Below are 24459 nucleotides of genomic sequence, written 5' to 3'. Positions count from 1 at the left end.
AACTCCGAGGCCCAAATTCCAGCCCAATTAAAAAGCCCAATAAGTTGGAGGGTGAAATAAAATGAAATTCAGATACCGAATTTCATACTACCCGCCTTCAAAATTTTCACTCGGAGAGATATAAATTCGTGGTGCCGGCGCGGGAGTTGAAGAACCGGCTTGGATAGAAACCGGTTCAGTTGAAGTTGTTGGTGAAGAATTCAACCACAACAGTTCACGAACAACGCCCATTCATATCATCTCCTAAGGGCTTTTGAGGCGTTTCCAAATTGCGAACGAGGAGTTCAGGTTTCCTTTGTTTTTTTTTTTTTTTTTTTCCTTCTTTATTTGATCATTGCCAGGAGATCAATCTTTGGAGTGTTCATTGTGCTAATCAAACAATACGTTCGATGTGGATCTTCCAGGAAAAGTGCTGCTGCCGAGTCCGACACCTCGTTTGATCTACGCAAGTAAGTATGTTACCTCGTTCAATCTATCAAATGAATTGAACGATTCGCGCTTTAGTGAAGTTGCTTCGTTATCTCATTCGAATTTTAGAACTAAGTATTACTTAGAACAGTGTCCAAACTTTACTCGGTTAGGAAGGGGGAAGAGAAGTTTGTGGCATGTTACCTTGTTTTATGATGTATAATTTATTCCATGTCGTATTTTCTAGATTCTGATCGTTATTTGAAGCACACGATTAATAATCAGTATTAGGCTTGAACTTTTCAAGTGTAGTGCGTTTTTCATCAAGACAGATTTTATCTTATTTTATTTTTTCCCATTGTAGTGGCTCAACAACACAGAGTTATATTACAGAATAGCCATGGTGAAAAGCTTGTTGGAATCCTGCATGATACCGGATCAAGCGAGCTCGTTATTGTTTGCCATGGATTTCAGTCCTCGAAGGTTTTATATATTAGATTTTTATATATGGTTCTGACTCGATTCTTTTCTTTCTTGGTATGAGTAAATTATCTATCTGTCTGCTTGGACTCGCATGATATGTGAAAGTGTCCTCCCATGTGTTTTTCCATTTCCATTGAGAAAACTACCTTAAGGTACTTTACATTGTGTTTTTGAGTTGTGATTTTGTTTTTATGTTCAATCATAATGTGTTGTTAAGAATGTTGTTGAGTTCAAATGAATGAAGATTAACATTTCTGGATTTGTTCGCGTTGCATTGCATTAGAGTTTTCATTATGATGACGGCTTGCTATCCTTTTCTCTTTCAAATTCTTCTCGATCTTGGTTGACTTGATATTATGAACTGTCATTTGTAGGATCGCATTCCTATGGTGAACCTCGCCACTGCTTTAGAGAAAGAAGGGATGAGTGTTTTTCGTTTTGACTTTGCTGGAAACGGGTAAGATCTTAGGACGGATAATGGATGAGGTAATGTAGTTTTGCATGTTGGAAAAATCATAGAACACGTCTCTTCACCTTATGATTTGAAATTTATGGTTGAAGTTTACCAGTCTGATTAACAAGAAGGGTGATCCTGTAAATGTGAAAAGTTGGCCAAATTTACAATTGTATTCTTATATATCTTACTTTAACGATGTCAATTTTCCACCATTTTCATTCTTAAAGAATTAAGCATATTTATTTGCTCCAAAGCTGAAGTTTCTAAAAGTTTCTTGAAGAAGTATAATACTATCAAAGCTTCTCCGTGTTTATATGTCCATAACTTCTGTGGAAACTCTTCTTTATAGACCGTCGATTAATCTTTGTTCCCATGTATCTTGCATGCTATAATGCATATTAACTATGTATAATGGGTTTTTGTTGTTGAATCCGAGCAACAATCTTTAAGAAAAGAAGGTTATTGTTATAGTTTTGGTTTCTGTTTACTTTTTGATTCCATGATTTGTTTCAAATACAGGTTTGGGTCTGCTTCTCTGGCTATTGTGGGCATTAGGAATAATATGATTTGATACAAACATTTATCCTCAGTCTCAAATGTAGATAGCAATGGAGAACCACGTTGTTTAGTTCTCACGTATCTAAAAATTATTGCTTAAAAATGCTCTATGTTCTAATTACAAGGAAAACCATGATATGCCATAGAAAGTCCCAGTTGCGTACAATTTTATAGTGATTGTATACAATCGAGCACCCAAACAACTTTTTGGTCTATGTTTGGCAGAGAAAGTGAAGGTTCATTCCAGTATGGCAACTACCGCAGAGAAGCTGATGACTTACGTGCTGTTGTGCAACATTTCCATGGAAAGGAACATACAGTGACCGCAATAATTGGACACAGTAAAGGTCTTTATCCTTGCTCATTCTGGTGAAATGAATCTAGTATAAAGTGCAAATTTTGTAGTTTGTATAATTTATTGAAGACATAAATCAGCACTTTGAAGACATTTCCATGAGAAGGAACAAATGTTAACCGCCAATTTACTTGTTATTTTGTTGCAGGGGGGAATGTAGTTCTCTTGTATGCTTCAAAGTATCGAGACATTCATACAGTTGTTAATATATCTGGCCGTTTTAACCTTGAAAGAGGGATTGAAGGTCGCTTAGGTAAAGAGTTTTTGCAAAGAATTAAGCAAAAAGGGTTTATTGATGTCAAGAATAGGAGAGGTAAGCCATCAAATTCTAGTTTCTGTTTCAACATCACCGAGATTCCACAAAATGACACAAGTTCTTAAGTGATCTTCTCCGTTTCTGCTTTACAGAAACATTCCAGCTTCCACATTATAATTAGAAACTAATTTCTTCTATTTCATGTTTTTGTAATCAGGGAAGATCGAATATCGTGTCACTGAAGAAAGTTTAATGGACCGACTAACTACCGAGGTTCATGCAGCATGCTCAGCAATTCAGCGTGACTGTAGGTGAGGGATGTAGCTCTTCTATTTAATCCTTTCTTTTAGGATCATGACAATGGAATGAATGCTGGGCTGGGCCACTCGAATGGCATGAGCCATATTCTTAATAACTTATCCAATTAGCGCGTATTAACCGCAATACATGTAAGTTGAATGGAAAGTGGCGTTTCTAGTGGAGGATGGACGGACCTCCTGCTGGAGCCCGCTATACATGTAAGTCGGATGGGAAGTGGTGTTTCCAATAGAGGACGGACGGACCTCCTGCTGGAGCCCGCTATACATGTAAGTCGGATGGGAAGTGGTGTTTCCAATAGAGGACGGACGGACCTCCTGCTGGAGCCCGCTATATGAAAAGCAAGAGAAACCCCACTTTAGATTTGCTTGATTCTTCATTTTTATTCACTTTTCTTCTTCAGGGTTTTGACGGTTCATGGATCAATGGATAAAATTGTACCAGCTGAAGATGCTGTCGAGTTTTCCAAGTCCATAGCAAATCATGTTCTATGCATCATGGAAGGGGCTGATCATGAATATACTTCTCACCAAGATGAATTGGCTTCAGTTGTTGTGAACTTCGTTAAAGCTAATCTTCATCTGCACAAAGATACAACCGAGCCGCAGCTGTGCAGAAAGCCCGACAGAGGTGGCCGTTCCTGTTTGTAAATCTCAATTCCTCCTTCAAGATGTAAGAACAAGAAGCACTTTCTTTGATTGAGAAGATTTTAGTCAGATTCCGATGTTATTTCCAAACTTCTAATCACAATTTATACTCTGATGGTGAAATTTGTAGATTAGATGATAAAAGAGATGATTCTAGAAAAGGGTTGCACGCACAAAAGGCATCTTGGCAGTGGGAGTAGTCCCGATCACTACACATCAACAAAGGGTTTGGTTTCTTTACAGAAAAGAAAAGAAGCACGCGACAATGAGAGCGAGAAGGTCTGAGTTACAAGTGGCATTACAAAACTTGAAGAAGCAAAAGGAAAAGTGCAGCAAAGAACACCCCAACCCCAAAGTAGAAAGAAGAATGAAAGGGGTTTCTTCATGAACCCATAACTAAAAACTTAACAATTGAAGATTCTTCTTCCACTTTTGCAGGCGATCATTCTCAGAGACAGTAAAAGCAAGGCAGTGAAACTGATGGAGCCCACCAACAAATACATGGCGCATGCTACTCTGTTTGATGATTATGCCTTACAAATTTGAGGTAACCTCATTTTTGTCTTTTTTCTTTATTCTTTCTTTCTTTCTTTTTACCATGAATCTTAAGCTTCTCGTTGTCTTAGGATTCATTTGGGTAATATTTTTGTTGGTTGTTCTAAACTTTTCTATTTTTTGAAAGGAAATTAAAAAAAAAAAGAATGATATATTGTCTTTTTTACAAAAATTAGAAAAAGAAAAAAAAAGTTTGACTTCAATTTCCGTATTGAAACATGCTTGTCTATAGTTATTTTTAGTAGATTATGAATCTATATTTCATGCAATTTCTTGTCATTTTGATTGAAATAAATTCCGTAGAATAAGGCACAGTTGAATCATTTGAAGAAAAAATATTGGGATTATGATTTGTAATTTATAGTAAAGTCTTAAGCCTAAACCCTCTGAAGAATAATAATAATAATGAGAATTAAAAATTAAAAAAAAAAAAAAAAAAAAAAAAAAAGGAGAAAGACCGGCTGTAAAGGTAAAAAGGGAAAATGTAGGGCTCCTAAACCGAACCTCATATCTGACATTATTCCAACTGCCCTTCCCTCCCACGGCATCGTCACGCCCTTCTCACGTGCCTCCTAATTTCCCTCTACATAATTATTACATTAATGCATATTAATCAAACACAGCTTAGGGCGCTGTGTGCGCGTATTCATTAATCACTTTCTCCTAACTCACTACAAAAATCAATGTCCTTCTTTATTATTATTATTTTATTATTTTTAAGAGGGGGGGGGCTATTAATTATTTGTGTCACAAATCTGACACGAAATGTTATTTATTTATTGACCTAATAGGGCGACCCAAGTGTTTAAGAACCCATTCATCGTATTAACTGGAAGGTTAAAAGAAAATTACTGCAATTAGAGTGAAAAAAGGAAGGTAACTTTTAACCCAAATTATTTCCCTCTTAACTCCTCAATCACTCATTCCTTACAACCTCAATTTCTTAACTTTTTCTTTTTTCTTTTTTTCTCTATCTCAAAATTTCCGGAAAAAAAAGAAGTACAAAATAAAAACAGACAAAGAGGGAAAAAAATATTATATAATATTTGTTACCGACTAATTAGAGAGTGAATATCCAGATCTTGATTCGGAGATCAACCTTGCAATCGGCGTCGGAGACAGAGGCTACCGTCGGCTGTTTCCCCTTCGGCGGTGTTCCTTTAATTCCTTCACATGTCACTCTGATTCCGACCTTTTTGCTGTTCACTCCTCCGATTTTCACCTTCACTTTCGTATCCATCTCGATCGTCAGAGGGGCGCCTCCTTTCTTCTTCAGATCCGATCTGAGGCTCGTAACGGAATCTGCGTCCAGATCTTCGGCGCCGGACATTAAGGATCGGAATACCGTTTGGTTCTTTGTGGCGCTGGTGAAAGCCGGGATCGAGCCATTGGCGAGGAGGACGGAATTGGAGAAGCAGGAGAGAGTGAAGGGGTCGTAGGCGAAGGTGATGTGGGAATTAGGGTTGAAGGATGAGAGGGTGAGATTGAAGAGGGATGAGACGTGAGAGGCGGAGGAATCGGCGGCGGTGGTGAGATTGAGCTTTGAAATTCGGAGGGAGGAGATTGTGAATTGAGGGCGGTGAGGGCGGTACAGGACGTAGAGGGCAGCGCCGGCAATGGCGGCTAAAAGAGCGAGCCCTAGGACGATGATGATGGTCCAAAAGCAGAAGCAGCAGCAGAGATTGCGACGGCTCCGGTGGTGATTGCGGTGGTGTCGGTATGGAGGGGGACGGTAGGGCTGTTGACGGAACTGTGGTTTCCCACCGGAAGCCGGTGCGGTGCCGTTGGCGGTAGGTGGGGCGGCGGAGCCATTGACGGCCGGTTTGGGGGGAGGGTGGGCGCCGTTCTGCATGGCAATGAGGGGCTGATTTGAGATCGGATTAGAAAGGGGAATTGGGAATCGGGAGATTGAGGAACAGAGGAAGTTAAGAAGAAGAAGAAGAAGAAGAAGAAGAAGAAGAAGAAGAAGAAGAAGAAGAAGAAGAAGAAGAAGAAGAAGAAGAAGAAGAAGAAGAGAGTAAAGACTGTGGAGCGAAAAGTTGTTGGTTGGTTCAGTAGAAGTCACTCAGAGAATTGGGGGTTGGGGGAGAGGGAATCTGTGAATTGCTTGGATTGCTTTCTTTCTATCTTCCTTCTTCCTCTTCCCTTTCTCTTTCCCTCTCTTAACTTCAATTCCAAGCTTCCTTTTTAACCCCTAAATCTAAACCCAACTTATTTCAATACAATTACTATTCTACCCTCCGACACATATAACTAGAGTACGATAACTAAACGTGAGTGAGAACAAAATATGTTAAAATGATTCCACAAATGGGGTTGCAGTGACTAGGCCCGGGGGCGACTGTTTACAAAAAACACAGGTCTCCGCAAAGTTGTAACACCATGTATGGGGACTGACGCCTACCCAGTGCTAGAAGGTCAAGAAAGTTGGTGACCTAATGACAGGGGAGCCGACAACCGAAGCCCCGGTGAACGGCAGTCGTAACTATAACGGTTCTAAGGTAGCGAAATTCCTTGTCGGGTAAGTTAGGACCCGCACGAAAGGCATAACGATCTGGGCACAGTCTCGGAGAGAGGCTCGGTGAAATAGACATGTCTGTGAAGACGCGGACTACCTGCACTTGGACAGAAAGATCCTATGAAGCTTCACTGTCTGTAGGTAACGTGTTCATGTTGCATGGAATGCCGGCAATCTGAATTTCAAATTTTGGGTATGGGTTGCATCATAATTAGATATGTTTTTTAATTAGTATTTTGTTTTTTATTTTTGTTTTTTGATGTTGAAGATTTATTTCAAATTAGTCTAATCTCAAGTCCCTGAAAATACTTGCAATTTCAAACAAAAGTCTAACCTATTTAGTAAGTTGTTGGATAAAATTAAAATTAAAATTAAAAAATGAATAAGAGCTGACCTGGCAAGTCAAGACATGTGAATGGACAATGTTACAGAAATGGGAGGCGGGGCCCATGCATGTTTCTTCTTAGATCCAACGGTTACAGCTTACAATTACCATTTAAATTACACCTTCCGAGCAGTTGATTGGATGATGGCAGTAATTAAAAATAAATAAATAAATAAATAATGGAATGAGTGGGGACCAGTGATTAGCTCACTAATCCTAATCAATTAATCAGTAGGTTGGATAGATTTGCTTAGACACAAAGTCAGTAATTACACTATTAAATTACAATAATTAAGAGCTGACAGTTTTTTCCTTTTTTTTTTTTTCAATGTAATCATTTTTACCCTTTGAGATGTACTTGAACCACCGACACTTTTTCAGTACAAGCCCTCCAGTAAATCAAATAAAATAAAATACCAATTATCTCCCTTTTTGTTTTCAAAATAAACCTTTAAATTATTAAAAAAAAATAAACAATTCAATATTCTTTCATGTCCAACAATAATTGAGTTATATATCGAGGAAAAAAAAACACATATATAGGAAAGAATAAAGATTTCTAAAAATAAAAATAATAAAATAAAGCTTACACTGATTGGATCCAAAAGAGCTGGAAAAAGAAAAGTACAGAGTAGCTTCGAGCAGTCAGACTGTACTTATGAAAAGCAAGGTAAACAGTAAATTATATAAATAAATAATAATTATGATATGAATAAAGTTTAATCCATTTCTTCTAATAATTATTAATGGTTGATTTTTCTTGTACTTTGAGGCATAAAATATTTATCTACCTAACAATCTACATTTGATATGATATGATAGCAATATTTTTTTAGAAGAATAAATTTATTGAAATTAAGTTTACCTAAACTTTTCAGGTCATGAAGACGTGTTGCTTTCTAGTCAGAGGACATATTTCGGGGTTGCAAGGAATCCAATAAACTTTGGTCCACTGCAACAGAATTGGGCCTGGCCCAGTTGTAGAAATGGGCCAACATTTTGACCTATGTTACTAGGAACCCAATAAACAAGGTCCATTGCAACAGAATTGGGCCTGGCCCAGTTGTTGAAATGGGTTAACATTCTGCCCTATGTTACAAGGAATCCAATAAACAAGGTCCATTGAAAACAGGATTGGGCCTGGCCCAGTTGTTGAAATGGGCTAACATTCTGCCTATGTTACAAGGAATCCAATAAACAAGGTCCATTGCAACAGAATTGGGCCTGGCCCAGTTGTTGAAATATGAGTAAAGTAGGAAGAAACTTTGGAGGTGGATTTGGGATCCATTCCTTTAGGGTTATCATACGTTGAATACAAATGGCCTCCAATCGGCCAGGCTGTTTCAATTGGCACGTTACTTCCACCGCAACTAAGCATAATATGCTTTTCCAAATTTAATTATTTTCCTTAATCTCAACTGTTCATATTCAATTGCAAAATTAAACATTAAAAACAAAATTTGTCGTTACCCGTTCAACATTTACTCTCTAATAATCTTTTTAAATAAAATTTAATGGCTCAGCCCAATGTGAAGAGGCGGTTTCCCCCACGTGCGACATTTACATCTATTTCCCAAACTACCCCTCCCTCCCTCCCTCCCTCTGGCTATTGTGCCGATAAACTGACCTGGCTGTCAGATTTGGAAGATGGAACAATAAAACTTGAAAATAGGTGAAGGACATTAAAGAAAATAATTCCGGAAATAAAAGTTACAAAGAGGGAAATAAAAACAACGCTAGATCTGCTTTTCTTTTCTTTTCTTTTCTTTTCTTTTCTCTTTCTTGTAGGCTTTAGGTGGTGGAGTCCATTTTATAAAACTTGAAATTTCAAACTAATCCTTGAGAATATAAAAAATTAGAAATCTCACCCCAAGACAATTGAAAATTACTTTTATTTACCTTGCCTATTTCGCGTTCCCTCTGCCGACAATCTCCTTGTACTTGAGTATGGATTCCAGCCTCTGCAACTTCAACTGTTGCTTGAATTTGTTGATGAAGTCGTCCGCCTTAGCGTCCACTTCGTCGTCTATTTCCGTCATTTTCTCTTTTCCTTCTTTCACTGTCGCTGGACGGCGACTCTCCACGATTTCATCCGCTTCGAAATGCGAGAATGCAGATTTCGAACTCGCCGATTTCTTCATCTTCCTTGCTAATTTCGTCGGAAACTCACCCGCACTCGGCATCGTGTCGGATTTCGTCCTCGTGAAGTGATCGCCATGGAGTTTACTGTAAACCTCTTCCATAGTCTGTTCGTCATCTTCATCCTCCTCTTCCTCCACTTGTTTCGACTCATCCTCCCTCCGACGGATCTGGACATCCTCGATTTTCTGAACCGCAGGAACAGACGGAGGCGGAGATTCGAAAGACTCCTCGGATTTAGAGCCATAGAAGTTAAACTTGAGCCGCTGAAGCATAGAAGGAGATCTAACCAGTTGCGGATGTTCGAAATTACCGTAATGAGTGTCGATTCCTGGCGATTTATCGAAGACAGTCTCCGGCGGCGGAGATTGGAAAGACTCCTCCGGTTTGTAGCCTGAGAAACTAAACTTAAGCCGCTGAAGTACAGAAGGAGATCTAACCAGTTGCGGATGCTCGAAATTAGCGTAACGAGTGTCGGTTTCAGGCGGTTTCTCGAACACAGTCGCCGGCTCTTCGGATCTATAAGCATAAAGATTAATCGATTTCAGCCTCTGAAGCATAGAAGGAGATCTCTGGAGATACTGAGGATGGTCAGGGTCGGAAGGACGGCGTTGAGTAGGTCCTTGAGGGCCGCCTAAGTTGGATGCAATAGCAATGGTGCCGATCACAAGGTTGAGGACGACGAAGAGAACAGTGGGAGTGAACCAACTGTTGACGGAGGTCCATATGGAGAGAGTGGAAGAAACCGATTCGGCGAACATGGCGGAAGCGAGGCACAGAGATGGGAGAGGAAATGGGACTGAGAGCGATTTGTTTGGGAAGAGGAGGAGAATTGAGTATGGGGATTTCGGTATTAATTATTAATGGGTTTGGATATTTTTGGTACTCGATTTTTCTTTTTCTTTTTTCTTTTTAAATGATTATTTTCCATTTCGCGAGGTGGAGATGTACGTGGCTGTTTCTTATTGGTCTGTGAGAAACAGACAAGAAAGAAAGAGGTAATGTATAGGTTTCTCTTTCTTTCCTTTTTTTTTTTTTTTTTTTTTTTTGGTAAACGTGAGGTCGTAATTGGCATTTACTAAAGTGGGGTGATGGGGACAAGGCATCAACTACGGCCAGTGACTACAAAACGCTGCGTTTTGTGTTATCGTCATAATTTGTCTTTTTAACTCTTAATTAAGAGACTTTTTATTGCCAACATTTCCTTCGTTGGTCGTACGGTCCGTTTTAATTGTCTTTATTTTAAGGGTTAATTACATGTTTGGTGTTATTTTAGCTCAAAATTTTTCTATTTTTAATTATTTATTAAATAACTTTATTTAAATCCAACTAAAACATATTTTATAATTTAAAAAATATTTTTTTATTTATAAAATTCACATAAATATAAATTTAGTATTTTTCTAATAAGCCACGACATAAATACTTTTTTTTAGTTATGTGCTTTATCATATAAAATAAAATTAACTAAATAAATACTTATTTAATATTTATGTAGTTATTATATTTTATTGGCTAAAGTGAGCTACTGCTACTTTTGTTAATAATTAAAATATTGGACACTACAAGTTGACTTTTGGAACATAAAATAATACTCATACAAAAAAAATGTACAATTTATTTTTACTCTATAAATATATTAAAAACATAAAAACATTAACGCGTGTGACGAGATCATGAATGTTTGAATTTTAAGTATGACATCAAATACATGTATTTTAATTTCACTTGTGACACGTAACATGGTATCCTTGAGCTGCAAACTATAGGATAAGACTAAAAAATATATATAAATGTTATGCAAGTATTCACATGATATATTTTATCGTACACTTCGAAAATTAAGTTAGTAGGAAGTTCAAGTTAATGTCGACATGAGATATAGTGTAATTGGGTACTTTTGTAAAAATTTTTCCTCCTTTTGGGATGGGATTGGTTCAGCTCCTTATAAGAAAAAATGTGTTTGAGCCTTTATGTCAGAGAACAATGGATCTCACGTACAGATAATAAGAGATCTTATTTATGGCCCAGCCCATATCTCAACAGGGACTACATGTACTATTGTTGTTTTACCTACCCTCCTTATTATTTGTTTTTTTTTTCTCTAATTTTAAATTAATTCTAAAAATTATTTAAAAAAAAAATTATAAAGTCGTAATTATTTATTTAGTAACCTATTTTTAATATTTATATCAATAATTTTTTTTTTTTTCACTTTTGAGCGACTCTAAAAATATTACAAATATTAAACGTATTTGTAATAGTTTAAGTATACTGTTAATAGACATTGTCTACTTTAGTCTGTTATGTATTATTGTTAGTTCACACTTTTAAAACATGTCTATTATTAGGGAGATATTTTAACATTCTTACTCCTCTCACCTTCAACCACGTGAGATCTCACAATCTCGGGTCAAGCTTCCGGACTCTATGGCTAAAAGGAAAAAAGAAAAAAAGAAAATCTAAAATTTACATTTAAATAAAAATATAGAAACTAAAAATAACAATCGATTAACGGATGACAGTTATAGCATCGGCTTTTTCGTGTTTGAAGGCCCAATTTGTTCTGTTTTTGTCTTCTGTTCTGTATATATATTTGAACCAATTGTTGAATGAAGTTGTCATCGGATTTGCATTCTTTTAACGCGCGCAGGGTATTCTTGGTTGTTGGTTAACTTTAGATTTCCCGCGAACCTGGCGATCGCCGTGGCCTCCGTAGGGAACCGCTGCATAATGGTTGAATCTTCTACGCAGTTGAGGTATGCTCCGTCCTCATCGCCATTTTTAGTCATTGCATGCTTTGAGTTCTTGAATCGGATTCCATGCCGGCGGATTCGATCGGCTTCTTTCGAGGCGCTGACATGTGCCTCGAAATAATCTAACCAATGTTGAAGCCTACCGGTGAATGGGGGATAGACAGGTTTGAGGCATGATGTTAGGATGGTTAGGGAGATTTTCGCTCTATTCGTGGGCTGATATTTACGTTCTTTTATGATTAACGTCAATTAAGGCTTACCGATCATGACTTCTTGTCGCTCCGAACAGTTTAGAAGGATGACTGTTAGGGAGATCTGTGAGTGTGTTGATTCTTCAGGAAGGCCTGCTCCGCGTGTGGTAATGGAAAAAAAATAAGGATTAACACATTATGAAGGACGAGTTTACCGGCACTTCTTGTTCTGCATTTGTACTGTACGTCTGGGTACCGTTCATGGCGGGTAATGAAAGGATCTTCGCTCTGAGACAGTATAGTTCTATTAAATTATTGTGTGATTAATGAAATATAAATTTTGAAATGATTCTGATAATTGTTCAAACTTTTTGGGACCAACCATTTTGACCATACTCGAGGTTATTTAGTGATTCCTTTTACAAGATTCTGATTCAACCTCAGAAATGTTAAAAACAAGCTTGTTCTAGATCTACCCTTTCAGTTTTGCGTATGAATGAACAGGCACATTTTATTCCTTGTTGAATCACAACTTGTTCAGAAGAAACCACTTGGTTTTGCACTTTCCCCTTGCTGATGCATCGATAATTTCTTTTCAAATAGATCAACTTTCTATTTAGATCATTCAATTCCCTAGAAATTAAGAAAAGCTATACCGTTGGATTCTTTTCTATGCTTGCTCTGCCTCTCTTCTTTCTTTTGAGAATTCCTAAATTAAACGAAGAAATAGAGCAGATTTAGCCTTCTACTTCATACCGACGATTTCACTCAATTGTGAGATTAGATTTCTTAATATGAGATTGCATAGTTTATTTTCTATCCATTTCAGTACCCTTGCAGGTATCATTTAGATGAAATAAACTTGTTCACATGTCATAATCGTTTAGGAACATCGTAGTGCATAGTTTTGCATCATTTGTTTGTATTGACATCGACTTTTCATATGAGCTAAGGGTCCATTTGAACTGCACAGCTGATGTCTAAAAACTTTGCAGGTTAGAGGGGACCGTCATTACAACTTGTGTATTATCTCAGTGTCAGCAAGTTGGACTATTTCTGCTGGCACTGCTATGTTCTAAATGAAAATTTTCCTAGGAATTTCTTTAAAGGAGAACATCAGTATGAAGAATTAAAGGAAGACCATATGAATTTTAGATTCTTGCCTTCGGTGGTTCAAGTTGCTATGCCACTGGATATGCATTTGAATACTTGAATGTGAGGTTATCCCTCTTTATCTTATCCTGTTTCTAGGTAATCTTCTGCTGTTACTTTGCTTATTAGTTGTTTTTCTATCTTGAACATGTCTCTTGATGCATAATAGTTCCCACTGAATACCACAGCCGCTTACTACCAGATGTGATAATTTTGCTGACATCTTAACATTTTAATAGATTTTTTTGGGTGTCAGAGCTTTGCTCCCCAATACCCGGGAGCACCAGTGCTCGCCTGAAGTTCCGAATCCGGGAGACATCGAGGGATTATGGTATTAAGTGCTCTCAATGGCTTGAACTTGATACATCTAAGCTGGTATGACCCAGAGACCCCAAGCCCTTGCCAATGGGGCCGCCCCTTATGACCTCCTACATTTTCATTTTCATAATCATCTTTGTAATCTCACTCCTGGTCCCCCGCTCTCTAGTTCCATTCATCTGGCTTCTAAGGTCAGCGTGACATTACTAATACCAATCCCTTGGAAGAGCTTTTCCTCATGAGATTCTTTTCACTGTGGGGAGAAAATGAAACGTATGGAACTTTACTCTCCCCGCACATGTTGAGCAACTATCCCCAGTGCCCTCATAGCCCTTTTTCTCTTTTCTCAGTTTAAGAAAAGCATCCATGAAATGATTGAATGACAAAAATTTCAAGCTTCTGGCTTCATAGCCTTTTTCCCTTTGCTCAATTAGAAAAAAATCTTGCATGAAATGATTGAATGACATGACTCTCAAGATTCTGGCTGATTGCTGTTTCATACCAAAATTTCAGCATGAATACTGTCGGGGCGCCAGGTTTCATGCGCCATGAATGCGTGGCCATTCCATTTCTAGGCACTCTCCTAGTTGGTATCCATTAGAAAGTGAAATCAAGGAGTGTCATACATTGAAAATGGAACAACTCTCTCTCTCTATGTTTAATTTACTTTTATTACTCATAATTTCAAGTAAATTCTGTGTCGTTAACGGATTTACTTGGACAGATTTAGGTATGCACGTCTTCACCGGGTTAGATATTAATTGCTCCAATTCAGAAGGAGAAGGTGCCCGTAGGAATGATTCTGGCAGACAAAGTTACAGGCTGGGCTTCTCTACAAGTCCTTTCGTTCGAGCTTAAATGGGCGTTTGTCATGCATATCTTGTAGTATTCTATGATAGTAATTTTGATCCAATTATCTTAAAAGTAACTTCAATTGCAGGGTTCTCTGGAAGAAACCATCATCTGTGGCTGGCGAAAATCAGCAGTTTTTCCAACCTCGTGGCTATAAACTCCCAAGTTTTGGTTGGTTACCTACTTGCTGCATTGTTTGGCTTTTCTTTTAATAATTATACCTTTGATCGGAATCTTATCTTTAGGAGGGCTAAATCAAACCACATCTCGTTCAAATATGTCTATTGTGTTTTAGTGTCATGTTGGGTTAGGACAAATTATACTACACGAAATCAGGCATGGTTGGTCATGCTTAAAAGTTGAAATTTGGTTCACCTACCTTTACTCACAATTCAGCTTCATATGCAATCATTTAAATCTCATCTGTTCATGATTCCCAGGCCCATCATCACCCTGCGGCTGCTACCGTTTACCAATCTCATCATTCTTCATGAGATTCATGTTTAACATCTTAATTATTGACTAATTATTCATGTTTAGGATAATTAATACAAATTTGGTAAATCTAAGAAGGGTTTAATTTTAATTTTAACTTTAATTTTTTAGCCTATTATTGTTATTATTATTATTTAAACTTGTGGTTTTTTTTTTAGTAATATTTGTGGACGCGGGAACTCCAACGTGGCAAGCTGTATTGTAAGTTTGTAACCGTTCTCCTCTTATCCAAACACATTAATACTTTGATTCTTTATAGAAATTTATGTCAAATTATTTAATCTATATAATGAAATAGAAAACACGAGAATTTAAACGAAATAATTAAAACAAATAGAGTTAAAAGCAATGGTACGAGGTTTGGGAAATTTCAGTATTGGATAAGGACACGTAAGAAATGAGCTGGCAAATCCCCCTCTAATGCCAGCTTCACGCTACTGTTTTACTATTGAAATGACTAGCTTCATTCGCCTAAAATCAATTACCTAATTTAACAAAAATTAATTGCAATTGCCAACCATATTTCAAAAAATTTAATGTGATTTTATCAATATAAAATACAGCATAGTCAAAAGGGAGTCAAATTTTGAATTTCAAGTTAAAAGGGAGGGCTGCTTTACAAATTTTTTTTAATAAATCTTTTATTTTTATTTTTTGATTTCCTTGATTGCACATATCTAGCGAAGTTGAATATCAATTATCATATCATGTAACCGCAGATGATGCTAACTGTCCGATCCGCGTACTTTCTTAAGATTCCGAATTAATAATAATTAATAAGAAAATCAAATTGACTGTTTTGCTTCAATTGTCTACTTCATTACAGCGTTAAACCCGCTTGCCACTGTTTGATCGGACGGTTGAGAGGAAGCTGAAAATGGAGTTGAACCGACAGAGATGGGACCCAGTTCAACAATTTCATCAGGGTGTTAATAAAGGCATGGACTTGGAAGGAATCAAGGGTCAGGATGAAGAGAGGTCAATGGAAGAGTGGTGGATGTGATCGCAGAGGATCGAGATGGCGTCATTGACTTGAGAAGAAGAGAAAAAAAAAAACAAAAAACAAAAAGGAATGGAAGAGACGGGGAAGGGAGCGAAATGAGCTAATTGGGGGCGTGGAAGGTGTAGAATGGTATTAGCTTGAGGAAGGAAGGTAGCCATGTTAACTGAATAATCTGTGGTTTTCTGAGTTTATTTGATGAGCTGATGGTGGGCGTAGGTTTTAGCGTATACAGGTAGAACTAAAGGTGGGGGGTTGGGGGAAAGAGGAAGAAAAGGCGTATTTGTGAACCTTGTGTATGAAGAGATCGATAGATAGATAGATAGATAGATAGATAGGGAGGGTGTTGTGTTGTGGCTTGATGATCGATGTCGAGAATGAAACATCTTCTTCGAAAGCTTCACATCGGTGGGGGATTTAATGAGCACCAGCGATTGAACGATGCTCGACCTGTGACGCGACCCAGTTCGAGCCCCAGTCCAGGCCCAAGCCCCAATAGTAATCCATCTGGTTCATCTTCTTCTGGGTCATCCTCGTCTCTGTCTATGGCGGCTTCCACTACAATGGGGAGATTGGAGGCCGTTGAATCAGTCGTTGATCAGGTGACTTCTGGGGATGTGGGCGATGGGTGCGTGGATTTCAATGCCTTGGAGGAGGAGTTTCAGGTACAATTGGCTATGGCGATTAGCGCTTCCGATCCTGATTCGAGACAGGACACTGAATCCGCTCAGATCGATGCCGCCAAGCGGATGAGTCTTGGCTGTTCGCCTTCAATCTCCGGCAGTCAAGCTCTTGCCGAATTTCTCTCGCTTCAGTATTGGGTATTTTTCCAGTTATCTTGCATTTAATTTTTTTGAATTTGGGCATTTCTTGTTCCCATCGTTCAACTTCTACGTTTTGATTGTTCAATACCGCGAATTGCAATTTCAATTATGTTTCAATTGCTGTCAGCTTTCGGTTCTGGGGATTTCTTTCCCTCTTGGCATTGGATTTTTGAGCAATTGCTATTACGTGCTAAATTGCCATTAGATTGGCTATGTCTCAGTTTCAGTTTTAAAAAACTTTGCATATTAGGTCATCGGTTTGAATGCTGAGTGGGGAATTGCTATTTTCTATCTTAGCTACTCCCCCCGTGTTTGAACTATTTTGGCGGTTATATGATCAATTACTGCATCGTTGTCGTGAGTGATGTTCTGATCTTTATTTGAATATTTGGGTGATTGGGAAGTTTACTCGTTCTGTTAAGTATAGTTTATGGATCATAGCAATCACTTGGAGAATCATCGTATCCCATTTTTGGATGTAGATGCAAAACAAGAAAAAGAAAAAGAAAAAGAAAAAAGAATTCTTTCCTCCCCCCCTTTTGCAACTCGTGTTCCATTTAACTGCTACTGGATTGGGGAATTATGGTTATGGGGATTTTTCACTTTCTCGTTTTCAAAGTGAGGTTGGGGCCAGGTTTATCAGTTTTAGTAGAGTTGACCCTATATTTTTTTGATTTAGTCTCTGATTCTTCTTTTGGGGTTAAGTCACTTTGAATTTGGTGCTTGGTGTTCGTATCATATCAACGATTAATTTATGGTTTCGCTTGAAATGCCACCTACTTGAACCTAAGGTGTGAGATCCCACATCGGTTGGAGAGGAGAACGACACATTTCTTATAAGGGTGTGGAAACATCTCTCTGGCAGACACGTTTTAAAAACCTTGAGGGGAAGACCGAAAGGGAAAGTCCAAAAAGAACAATATCTGCTAGCGGTGGGCTTGAGTTGTTACAAATGGTATCAGAGCTAGACCCTGGGCGGTGTGCCAGCAAGGACGCTGGGCCCACAAGGGGGGTGGATTGTGAAATCTCACATCGGTTGGAGAGGAGAACCGGAACCGAAACATTCCTTATAAGGGTGTGGAAATCTCTCCCTGACAGATGCATTTTAAAAACCTTGAGGGGAAACCCGAAAGGGAAAGCTCAAAGAGGATAATATTTGCTAGCGGTGGGCTTGGGCTGTTACATAAGGTTTTCTTTTGGAGTTGTTTTGACGGGGATATTTGGTATATCTTGGATGCTGGAAAGGGGTTTGTTCTTTCATTTGCCACAAATAATATAAACTTTGATTATATAAGGAGTTACATCCTTCAATTATGGTTAAATGAGAATTAGTTACTAGTTTTTTTATGTTTACAAATCTATATGTTCATATTTACTAGTTTGTGAATGTATTGTTAAATGCAGTGTATTATTGATATTATTCGTCATGGCAACAGCAGTTTTTTTAAACTATTTTATCTACCAATGCAGAGCTATAATGTTGTAAATTATGATGAAAAAGTGATGGATGGATTTTACGACTTATATGGCATTACTACAAATTCTAGCACCCGAGGAAAGATGCCACTGTTAGTCGATCTTAAAGAAATATGCGTGACAAGTGATATTGATTATGAAGTGATTTTGGTTAACCGCTTGCTTGATTCCGAGCTTCAACGTTTGGAAAGACAAGCATATAACATATTCATGGAATGTAGAGTTTCTGAGTATGGCTTCGTTTTAAGTGGACTGGTTCAAAAGATTGCTGATCTAGTCGTGGCTAGAATGGGTGGTCCTGTTGGTGATGCTGAAGAAATGTTGAGAAGGTGGACCCTCAGGAGTTATGAAATGCGTAGTTCTCTGAACACGATTATTCTACCACTCGGTCGTCTTGATATTGGACTTGCACGTCATCGAGCTTTGCTTTTCAAGGTTGCAAACTCTCCATTTTATGCCTTTTACCATTAGTTTCTTGAGGCTGGTGCTATCTGCTTTAATAATCACGGCCATGTGAATTCTTAAGCTTTTCAAACTTTGCCTTTTACCTTTAGTTTTTGGTTGAAGTTTCTTACTAAATAATTTTGGTATTAGGTACTAGCTGATAGGATTAATCTTCCATGCATACTTGTCAAAGGAAGCTACTACACTGGTACCGATGACGGAGCTGTGAACATGATCAAAATTGATAATGGAAGGTAATTATAGATGATTGAATCTCTTTATTGTCTAGTATACAATATCTTACAGAAATATAGTGGATTTCTCTATCTGGACCCTTTTAATTTTCTCGATTCGCAGCTGTTCACATCTTGGTTCCATTTTGTTGATTTAAGTCTATTGGTTCGTTCTAGGTCGTAGTAGAAATACTCCTCTGAGATAGTGTTGGTAACCGACTCATTTAGGATGTCTACTCCTATCTGATGCACCTAAATAAGCCTCTCTTCTAGTTCTAGGTTTTCTGCAAACTAATGTACCATGCTCTTCATTTCGTGTTTGTTCATGAAAAAAGTAATGAGGTGCTTGCCCGATCTTTTATATTCATACCAATCTAAGTGAATACTTATAGAATTACACGGAGCTCTAATATTTACATATGATTTATTTTATGACGCAGTGAATATATTATTGATCTTATGGGTGCTCCAGGCACGCTAATTCCCTCAGAGGCACCCAGCTGTCAATTTTCGAATTATAGCTTTGATAGGAGGCCTGCAGATGTTATCGAAATTCCTGAAGATACGACAGTGTTACAAAATGAAGGATCTAAAGCGGTGTCGATGGCATCTACTCAAGATGAAGTAGCAAATATTTGCAACTTAATATCCAAAGAAGCTTCAGATTTAGATGCTCAATCAAAAGAAAATATTAGGAGCTTCATTGAAGAAATTCAAACTGGGAGTTCTGACTATGATTTTGTGAAGCTTATAGAATTAGAAAGCAGCGCGTGTGAAAATTCATCAGGTGCATGTGATCAGTCCGCATCTGCACAAAAGAAAGTGAAAAAAGTGTCGAAGTATGTCATAAATGCTGCAAAGAACCCAGAGTTTGCTCAGAAATTGCATGCTGTCTTGTTAGAAAGTGGTGCATCACCTCCTGCAGATTTGTTTTCAGATATAGACTCCCAGGGTAATGGTGAAAGCAAAGAAACTTTCCAAATGTATCCAATCGATGGAAAAGGCGTAGACGTTGGGCTTCAGTGCCACCCTTATATTTTAGCAAGCCACGGACAGTCTTCTGCTACTTCTACTGAATCAGAGTTTTTGAACAATGTTGTCCATGGAAATAAGCAGAGAGTGTCTGCTGAGGGATCATCTGAAGAACAAACACCCGAGGCAAATGCAAACAAGCACAGCATATTTTGGCCCCACAATATGGCAAAAAACAGATTTGTGTTCGTCGATGTTAATGGAGAAACAGGCAAATTGGCTGATGTTAATGGAACTTTTCATCGTGAGCACGTGGATGGTGTTTCGTTGGCATCTGATGCTGACTCTCATAACAGACAATTAGGAAGTGTCTTCGTGAGTGAAGAAAGAAGATTTTTGAAAGATAAGAGTGATGGAACTCTTCAGTGCTTCAATTTGCGTGAAAATCCGCATGAAAATTTGTTAGAAATTGATAACGGTAACCTGCGTGCTAGTGATGTCCGCAGTGAGACAATTGACCCAATATTAGGTGAGGTTGCAGAATGGGAAATTCCTTGGGAGGATCTTCACATTGGTGAACGTATTGGTATTGGTAAGCCACTTCTAGTCTCAATGAATTATCATTTTGGTTCTGTCTTTATCAGTTGGGTCCAATCAAATTTTAGTGAATATGAAACTGTAGATTTAATTATCACTGATAACGTTCATATCTGACACAGTTTGTTTGGGAAACCACTTTAGAATGGGTTTCTGTTTGTTTCAAGGTTATTTTCAAACATTGATCAGATAACCTGTATAGGTTAATGTGATTTCCCATTGACTTTAGAACAAATACGGACACAAGACACAGTGTTCAACATGTGTCTAACAAGTGCCGGAGCATCCAAGTGTTTGACACGAGTTAGTCTTGACACGCTAGTCAAACTAAAGTATCCGTCCTTTTTAGGTAAAAATAGGACACTAACTGACTCACTAAAGAAAAAAAATGATGCTGTTAAAATAACAGCTATTCAAATATATTTTAACATTAATGTTTTAAAGAACAGAAAATTATTCTGAAAACAGTTTTCAGAACAAGTCCTTGGGTTTTCTTAATGGTATAAAGGTGGAGATTGCTGTTCAATGATCATTGTACTTTCAATCTACTTCATAGTTTTGTCTTTCTAGATATCCATGATATTTTTGAAATGAAGAATAATTTAATGGCCTTCCTCTTATACCAGGCTCATATGGCGAGGTTTATCGAGCAGATTGGAATGGCACCGTAAGTTTCAACAGATAAGCGTATGCATTGCTTCGAGTTTCTTTTTGTCAGAGTTGGAGTTTTAATTTAGCTATTTTAAATTACAGGAAGTTGCTGTGAAGAAGTTCTTGGACCAAGATTTGTCTGGTGCTGCTTTAGTTCAATTAAAATGTGAAGTAAGTTACGACTTCCAACTTTTATGTTATTGTTTGGAAAATTTGAGCTGGTTTTATCTGTATTGTTCTTAGAGTAAATGCTAGTTCAGGGTTTTTTTTTTTTTCTAAAAACCCAATCAATTAGCATTTTTAAGATCCAAATGCCCTTGTTTGGAACTGGAAAATGAACAAATAGGGGAAATTTGGGAAGCATAGTGGAAAAAATAGAGAATTGTAGCTAACATTTAAAAGTGGTTATGAAAGCACAGGCAGAGACGTTGAAGACTGGAAATTTTGTTTTGAAGGTTCAGAATTGGGTCTGGAAGATCTGGTTGATCTGGTTGCTCAATGAATTTTTGGATCCATTATCCATTACCATCATCTCTGTCAAATAATTTTGATTCAATCATTTCTTAACTTATATCTTAAGAGTAGATGATTACCATCCAAGTCTTGCCTACTCTTGCATGTTTAAAATTTTTACGTATTTACAAATATTTTTCATTGGGCTTATTTGTGAGATCTCATCTCGGTTGGAGAGGAGAACGAAGCATTCTTACAAGGGGTGTAGAAATCTCTCCCTAGCAGACGCATTTTAAAACCTTGAGGGGAAGTCCAGAAGGGAAAGCCCAAAGAGGACAATATCTGCTAGTGATGGGTGAGCTATTACAAAATGGTATTAAAGTTAGGTATTGGGCAGTGTCCCAATGAGGACACTGGCCCCCAAGGGGGGTGAATTGTGAGATTCCACATCGGTTGGAGAGGAGAACAAAGCATTCCTTATAAGAGCATGGAAACCTCTCCCTAGCAGACACGTTTTAAAACCTTGAGGGGAAGCTCAAAAAGGACAATAGCTGCTAGCGGTGGGCTTGGGCTGTTAAATTATTTCTGCAGTATGCTAGTATTCTAGTATGCTATATTTGCATCTGGCTCTCATTTTTGTTTGTGAGATTTGTTAATCGATAATAATCTCTTTAAACTTTAAAAGCTTTCCTTGATATCGTTAAGCTCCTGCTTATTAATGCAGGTTGAAATCATGTTAAGACTGAGGCATCCTAATGTCGTCCTTTTCATGGGAGCAGTCACTCGCCCTCCACATTTCTCTATCCTTACAGAGTTTCTACCCAGGTTGATTATGTTGCTTCTTTATTGTTCTTCTTTAACATTATTTCAGCTTAACAATTGCGTCGTTCCATGTTCTGTAGATAAATGCTGCAATGTAATTTAATTTCTATCATGATTTTGATATAAGATTTACTTCTTTTACTGAGAAGCTGCTGTGGGTCAATGTTACGTTGAGGTATCATGCTTATTCTCAATGTCACCAAAAGGATTTAAATGTTGAATTGTTGATGTTAATGCAAATATCATGTCTGGTCGCATTATCAGTATTGGGTTTCATGAAATAGCACAAACTTTCTGAAAAATGTACATAAATATTCTTCCTGTATTCTGTTCTGTTACTGAAAACTGAAAAGGTATCTTCATATGAGTTTGAAGAAGCACTTAGTTTTTTCCCTTGAGAAGTGATTATGGATAAGTGCTTTTACAAGCTACCTACCTCGAACACTCGTTTTAGATATCTCTGTGCACGAGTTATGTCGTTGTCGAGAAGCCTTGTTAGCATGAGCTGGGTTACTGCATCTAAAGCAAATTAAACTATATTCATCATCTCCTAATCCTTTGTCTATGTACCAACAAACAATGCAGGGGAAGTTTGTATAGGTTACTGCATCGTCCCAACTCTCAACTCGATGAAGGGAGACGATTGAAAATGGCTCTTGATGTGGTAAGGAAAGTCCTTCCCCCACAAAATATGGTTTGCTCCTTTTCTTTTGATAAATCTTTATTTTTCTTTCCAGGCCAAAGGAATGAACTACTTGCACACAAGTCATCCGACCATTGTCCATAGAGATCTAAAATCTCCCAATCTGCTTGTTGATAAAAACTGGGTTGTCAAGGTAACATGAAATGAAACTATTTTGTTCATACAATTTCCAAGTAGGGGAGATTGATCTTTTCTAATATCTAACCTTTGTCGCTTCATAGGTTTGTGATTTCGGTTTGTCACGTGTCAAGCAGAACACATTTCTGTCTTCAAAGTCGACTGCTGGAACGGTAATAACCTTGATAGTTAGCTTGATAACTAGCACATCTGAGACTTCCATAGCAATCGATAATGCTAATTGTTTGTACTTAATTGTAGCCTGAATGGATGGCGCCAGAAGTTCTAAGGAACGAACCAGCCAACGAGAAGTAAGTTTCGACAAGGCATTGAACTGACCCGACACATCTTTTGCTAAAATTTGACACAATACTGACAGTGTCTTGTATGGCATACAGGTGCGATGTGTATAGTTTTGGTGTGATACTGTGGGAGTTGACGACATGCTGCATACCATGGAAAGGTTTGAACCCAATGCAGGTTGTAGGAGCTGTTGGATTCCAGAATAGGCGACTGGAGATTCCAGAAAATGTTGATCCTGCAGTTGCACAGATCATTTGCGATTGTTGGCAAACGTAAGTTTCAAACTTTTTCAATACCCATATTTCTCGTCTAATTTCATCTATATATTGAAGTTTCACTCTTTTCACAGGAACTCGCAACTGAGGCCGTCGTTCTCTCAGCTTATTACTCGACTGCGACGCCTTCAACGGCTTGTTCAGGAAACAAACTCCGAGAATCAAATGTCGGAGTGAACAGAAAAGATTCACTTGCATTTAAATCGAAGAAGTTGTTCGATGGCTCGAAGAGTCAGAGCAACCGATGTCGGTTCTTTTTTCGGTTCTCGTTTTTTTAGTGAAGTTGTTTGAAAACACTACAAACTGGATAGGGAAGTGCTAGTTCATTCAAAGTGGGGGCTCAGCACAAACCTATTTAGGAATGGAAATGGCAAATCCTTCAAAACAACAGGTAGCTGCATTAGTTAAAAGTGCAGTGGAGGGATTTACCATTTCTATATATTGTAGTTCTTCATGTGTAGTAGGTTGTATTAAATTCACATGTAAGAAAATTCCCAGATGAATGGGAAAAAAGAGAAAAAAAAAAAAGGAAAAAGGAAAAATAATAACTCCCATGCTCAAGCTGTGTGTGTCTAGCTGCGGAGGCCTATGGGGAATTGTAAACATTTGGTCTCTGCAGATTACTGTGTAAAAGAAATTTAACCCCCCGAACCCTCACAAAAATGAAAAGCAAAGAGAAAGATTCATATGAAGTTTATTGTGTTCTTTTATTTTGTTCCTTCTTTTTCTAGCAAAAATGAAGAACA

At 37.9% G+C, this 24459-nt stretch overlaps 4 protein-coding genes across 5 annotated transcripts; 2 read left to right on the top strand and 2 right to left on the bottom strand.

Moving 5' to 3' along the window:
• The first annotated feature begins 405 nt into the window (after nt 1-405).
• LOC111796948 (alpha/beta-Hydrolases superfamily protein) lies at nt 406-5255 on the top strand. Its single transcript, XM_087124715.1, has 9 exons — nt 406-449; nt 773-891; nt 1266-1348; nt 2132-2253; nt 2410-2574; nt 2735-2828; nt 3239-3507; nt 3613-4029; nt 5117-5255. Coding segments are annotated over exons 1-7 (831 nt in total). The 5' UTR covers nt 406-448; the 3' UTR covers nt 3486-3507; nt 3613-4029; nt 5117-5255.
• On the bottom strand, nt 4901-6667 carry LOC111796949 (NDR1/HIN1-like protein 13). Its single transcript, XM_023679769.2, has one exon. It carries the CDS (start codon nt 5887-5889, stop codon nt 5098-5100), a length of 792 nt encoding a protein of 263 aa, XP_023535537.2. The 5' UTR covers nt 5890-6667; the 3' UTR covers nt 4901-5097.
• Nucleotides 6668-8602: 1935 nt separating this feature from the next.
• Nucleotides 8603-9911, bottom strand: LOC111796947 (bromodomain protein (DUF761)). The gene has a single exon (XM_023679764.2). The coding sequence runs from the start codon at nt 9838-9840 to the stop codon at nt 8845-8847; it is 996 nt and encodes a 331-aa protein (XP_023535532.2). The 5' UTR covers nt 9841-9911; the 3' UTR covers nt 8603-8844.
• A 1984-nt stretch (nt 9912-11895) lies between these two features.
• LOC111796950 (putative serine/threonine-protein kinase SIS8) lies at nt 11896-24405 on the top strand. Of its 2 annotated transcripts, XM_087124769.1 has the most exons (17): nt 11896-12294; nt 13022-13277; nt 13418-14519; nt 15002-15044; nt 15670-16664; nt 18138-18578; nt 18738-18841; nt 19261-20384; nt 21016-21056; nt 21143-21211; nt 22218-22318; nt 22901-22979; nt 23053-23151; nt 23240-23308; nt 23397-23446; nt 23534-23710; nt 23788-24405. In XM_087124769.1, the coding sequence occupies exons 5-17, from the start codon at nt 16212-16214 to the stop codon at nt 23888-23890; spliced, it is 2910 nt and encodes a 969-aa protein (XP_086980895.1). In that variant the 5' UTR covers nt 11896-12294; nt 13022-13277; nt 13418-14519; nt 15002-15044; nt 15670-16211; the 3' UTR covers nt 23891-24405. The 2 variants fall into 2 exon arrangements, with proteins under 2 accessions (XP_086980895.1, XP_086980896.1); XM_087124770.1 differs by lacking the exons at nt 11896-12294; nt 13022-13277 and having other exon boundaries at nt 13414-14519.
• Nucleotides 24406-24459: the final 54 nt, after the last annotated feature.

This window comes from Cucurbita pepo, chromosome 6 (genome assembly GCF_057944985.1).
Source record: "Cucurbita pepo subsp. pepo isolate OVF chromosome 6, ASM5794498v1, whole genome shotgun sequence".
In the NCBI taxonomy this organism is placed as follows: Eukaryota; Viridiplantae; Streptophyta; class Magnoliopsida; order Cucurbitales; family Cucurbitaceae; genus Cucurbita; species Cucurbita pepo.
The sequence above is the reverse complement of the archived record's forward strand: the minus strand, read 5'-3'. Positions and strand labels throughout refer to the sequence as shown.

What these genes read in the sequence shown, in the direction of transcription:
- LOC111796950 (XM_087124769.1), top strand. Translation starts at nt 16,212, where the DNA reads ATGTCGAGAATGAAACATCTTCTTCGAAAGCTTCACATCGGTGGGGGA. An exon ending in TAGTTCAATTAAAATGTGAA is followed by an intron (nt 21,212 to 22,217) that starts GTAAGTTACGAC and finishes TTATTAATGCAG; the next exon opens with GTTGAAATCATGTTAAGACT. An exon ending in ATAAAAACTGGGTTGTCAAG is followed by an intron (nt 23,152 to 23,239) that starts GTAACATGAAAT and finishes GTCGCTTCATAG; the next exon opens with GTTTGTGATTTCGGTTTGTC.
- LOC111796947 (XM_023679764.2), bottom strand. Translation starts at nt 9,840, where the DNA reads ATGTTCGCCGAATCGGTTTCTTCCACTCTCTCCATATGGACCTCCGTC.
- LOC111796949 (XM_023679769.2), bottom strand. Translation starts at nt 5,889, where the DNA reads ATGCAGAACGGCGCCCACCCTCCCCCCAAACCGGCCGTCAATGGCTCC.
- LOC111796948 (XM_087124715.1), top strand. An exon ending in ATGGATTTCAGTCCTCGAAG is followed by an intron (nt 892 to 1,265) that starts GTTTTATATATT and finishes TGTCATTTGTAG; the next exon opens with GATCGCATTCCTATGGTGAA. An exon ending in TGATGTCAAGAATAGGAGAG is followed by an intron (nt 2,575 to 2,734) that starts GTAAGCCATCAA and finishes TTTTGTAATCAG; the next exon opens with GGAAGATCGAATATCGTGTC.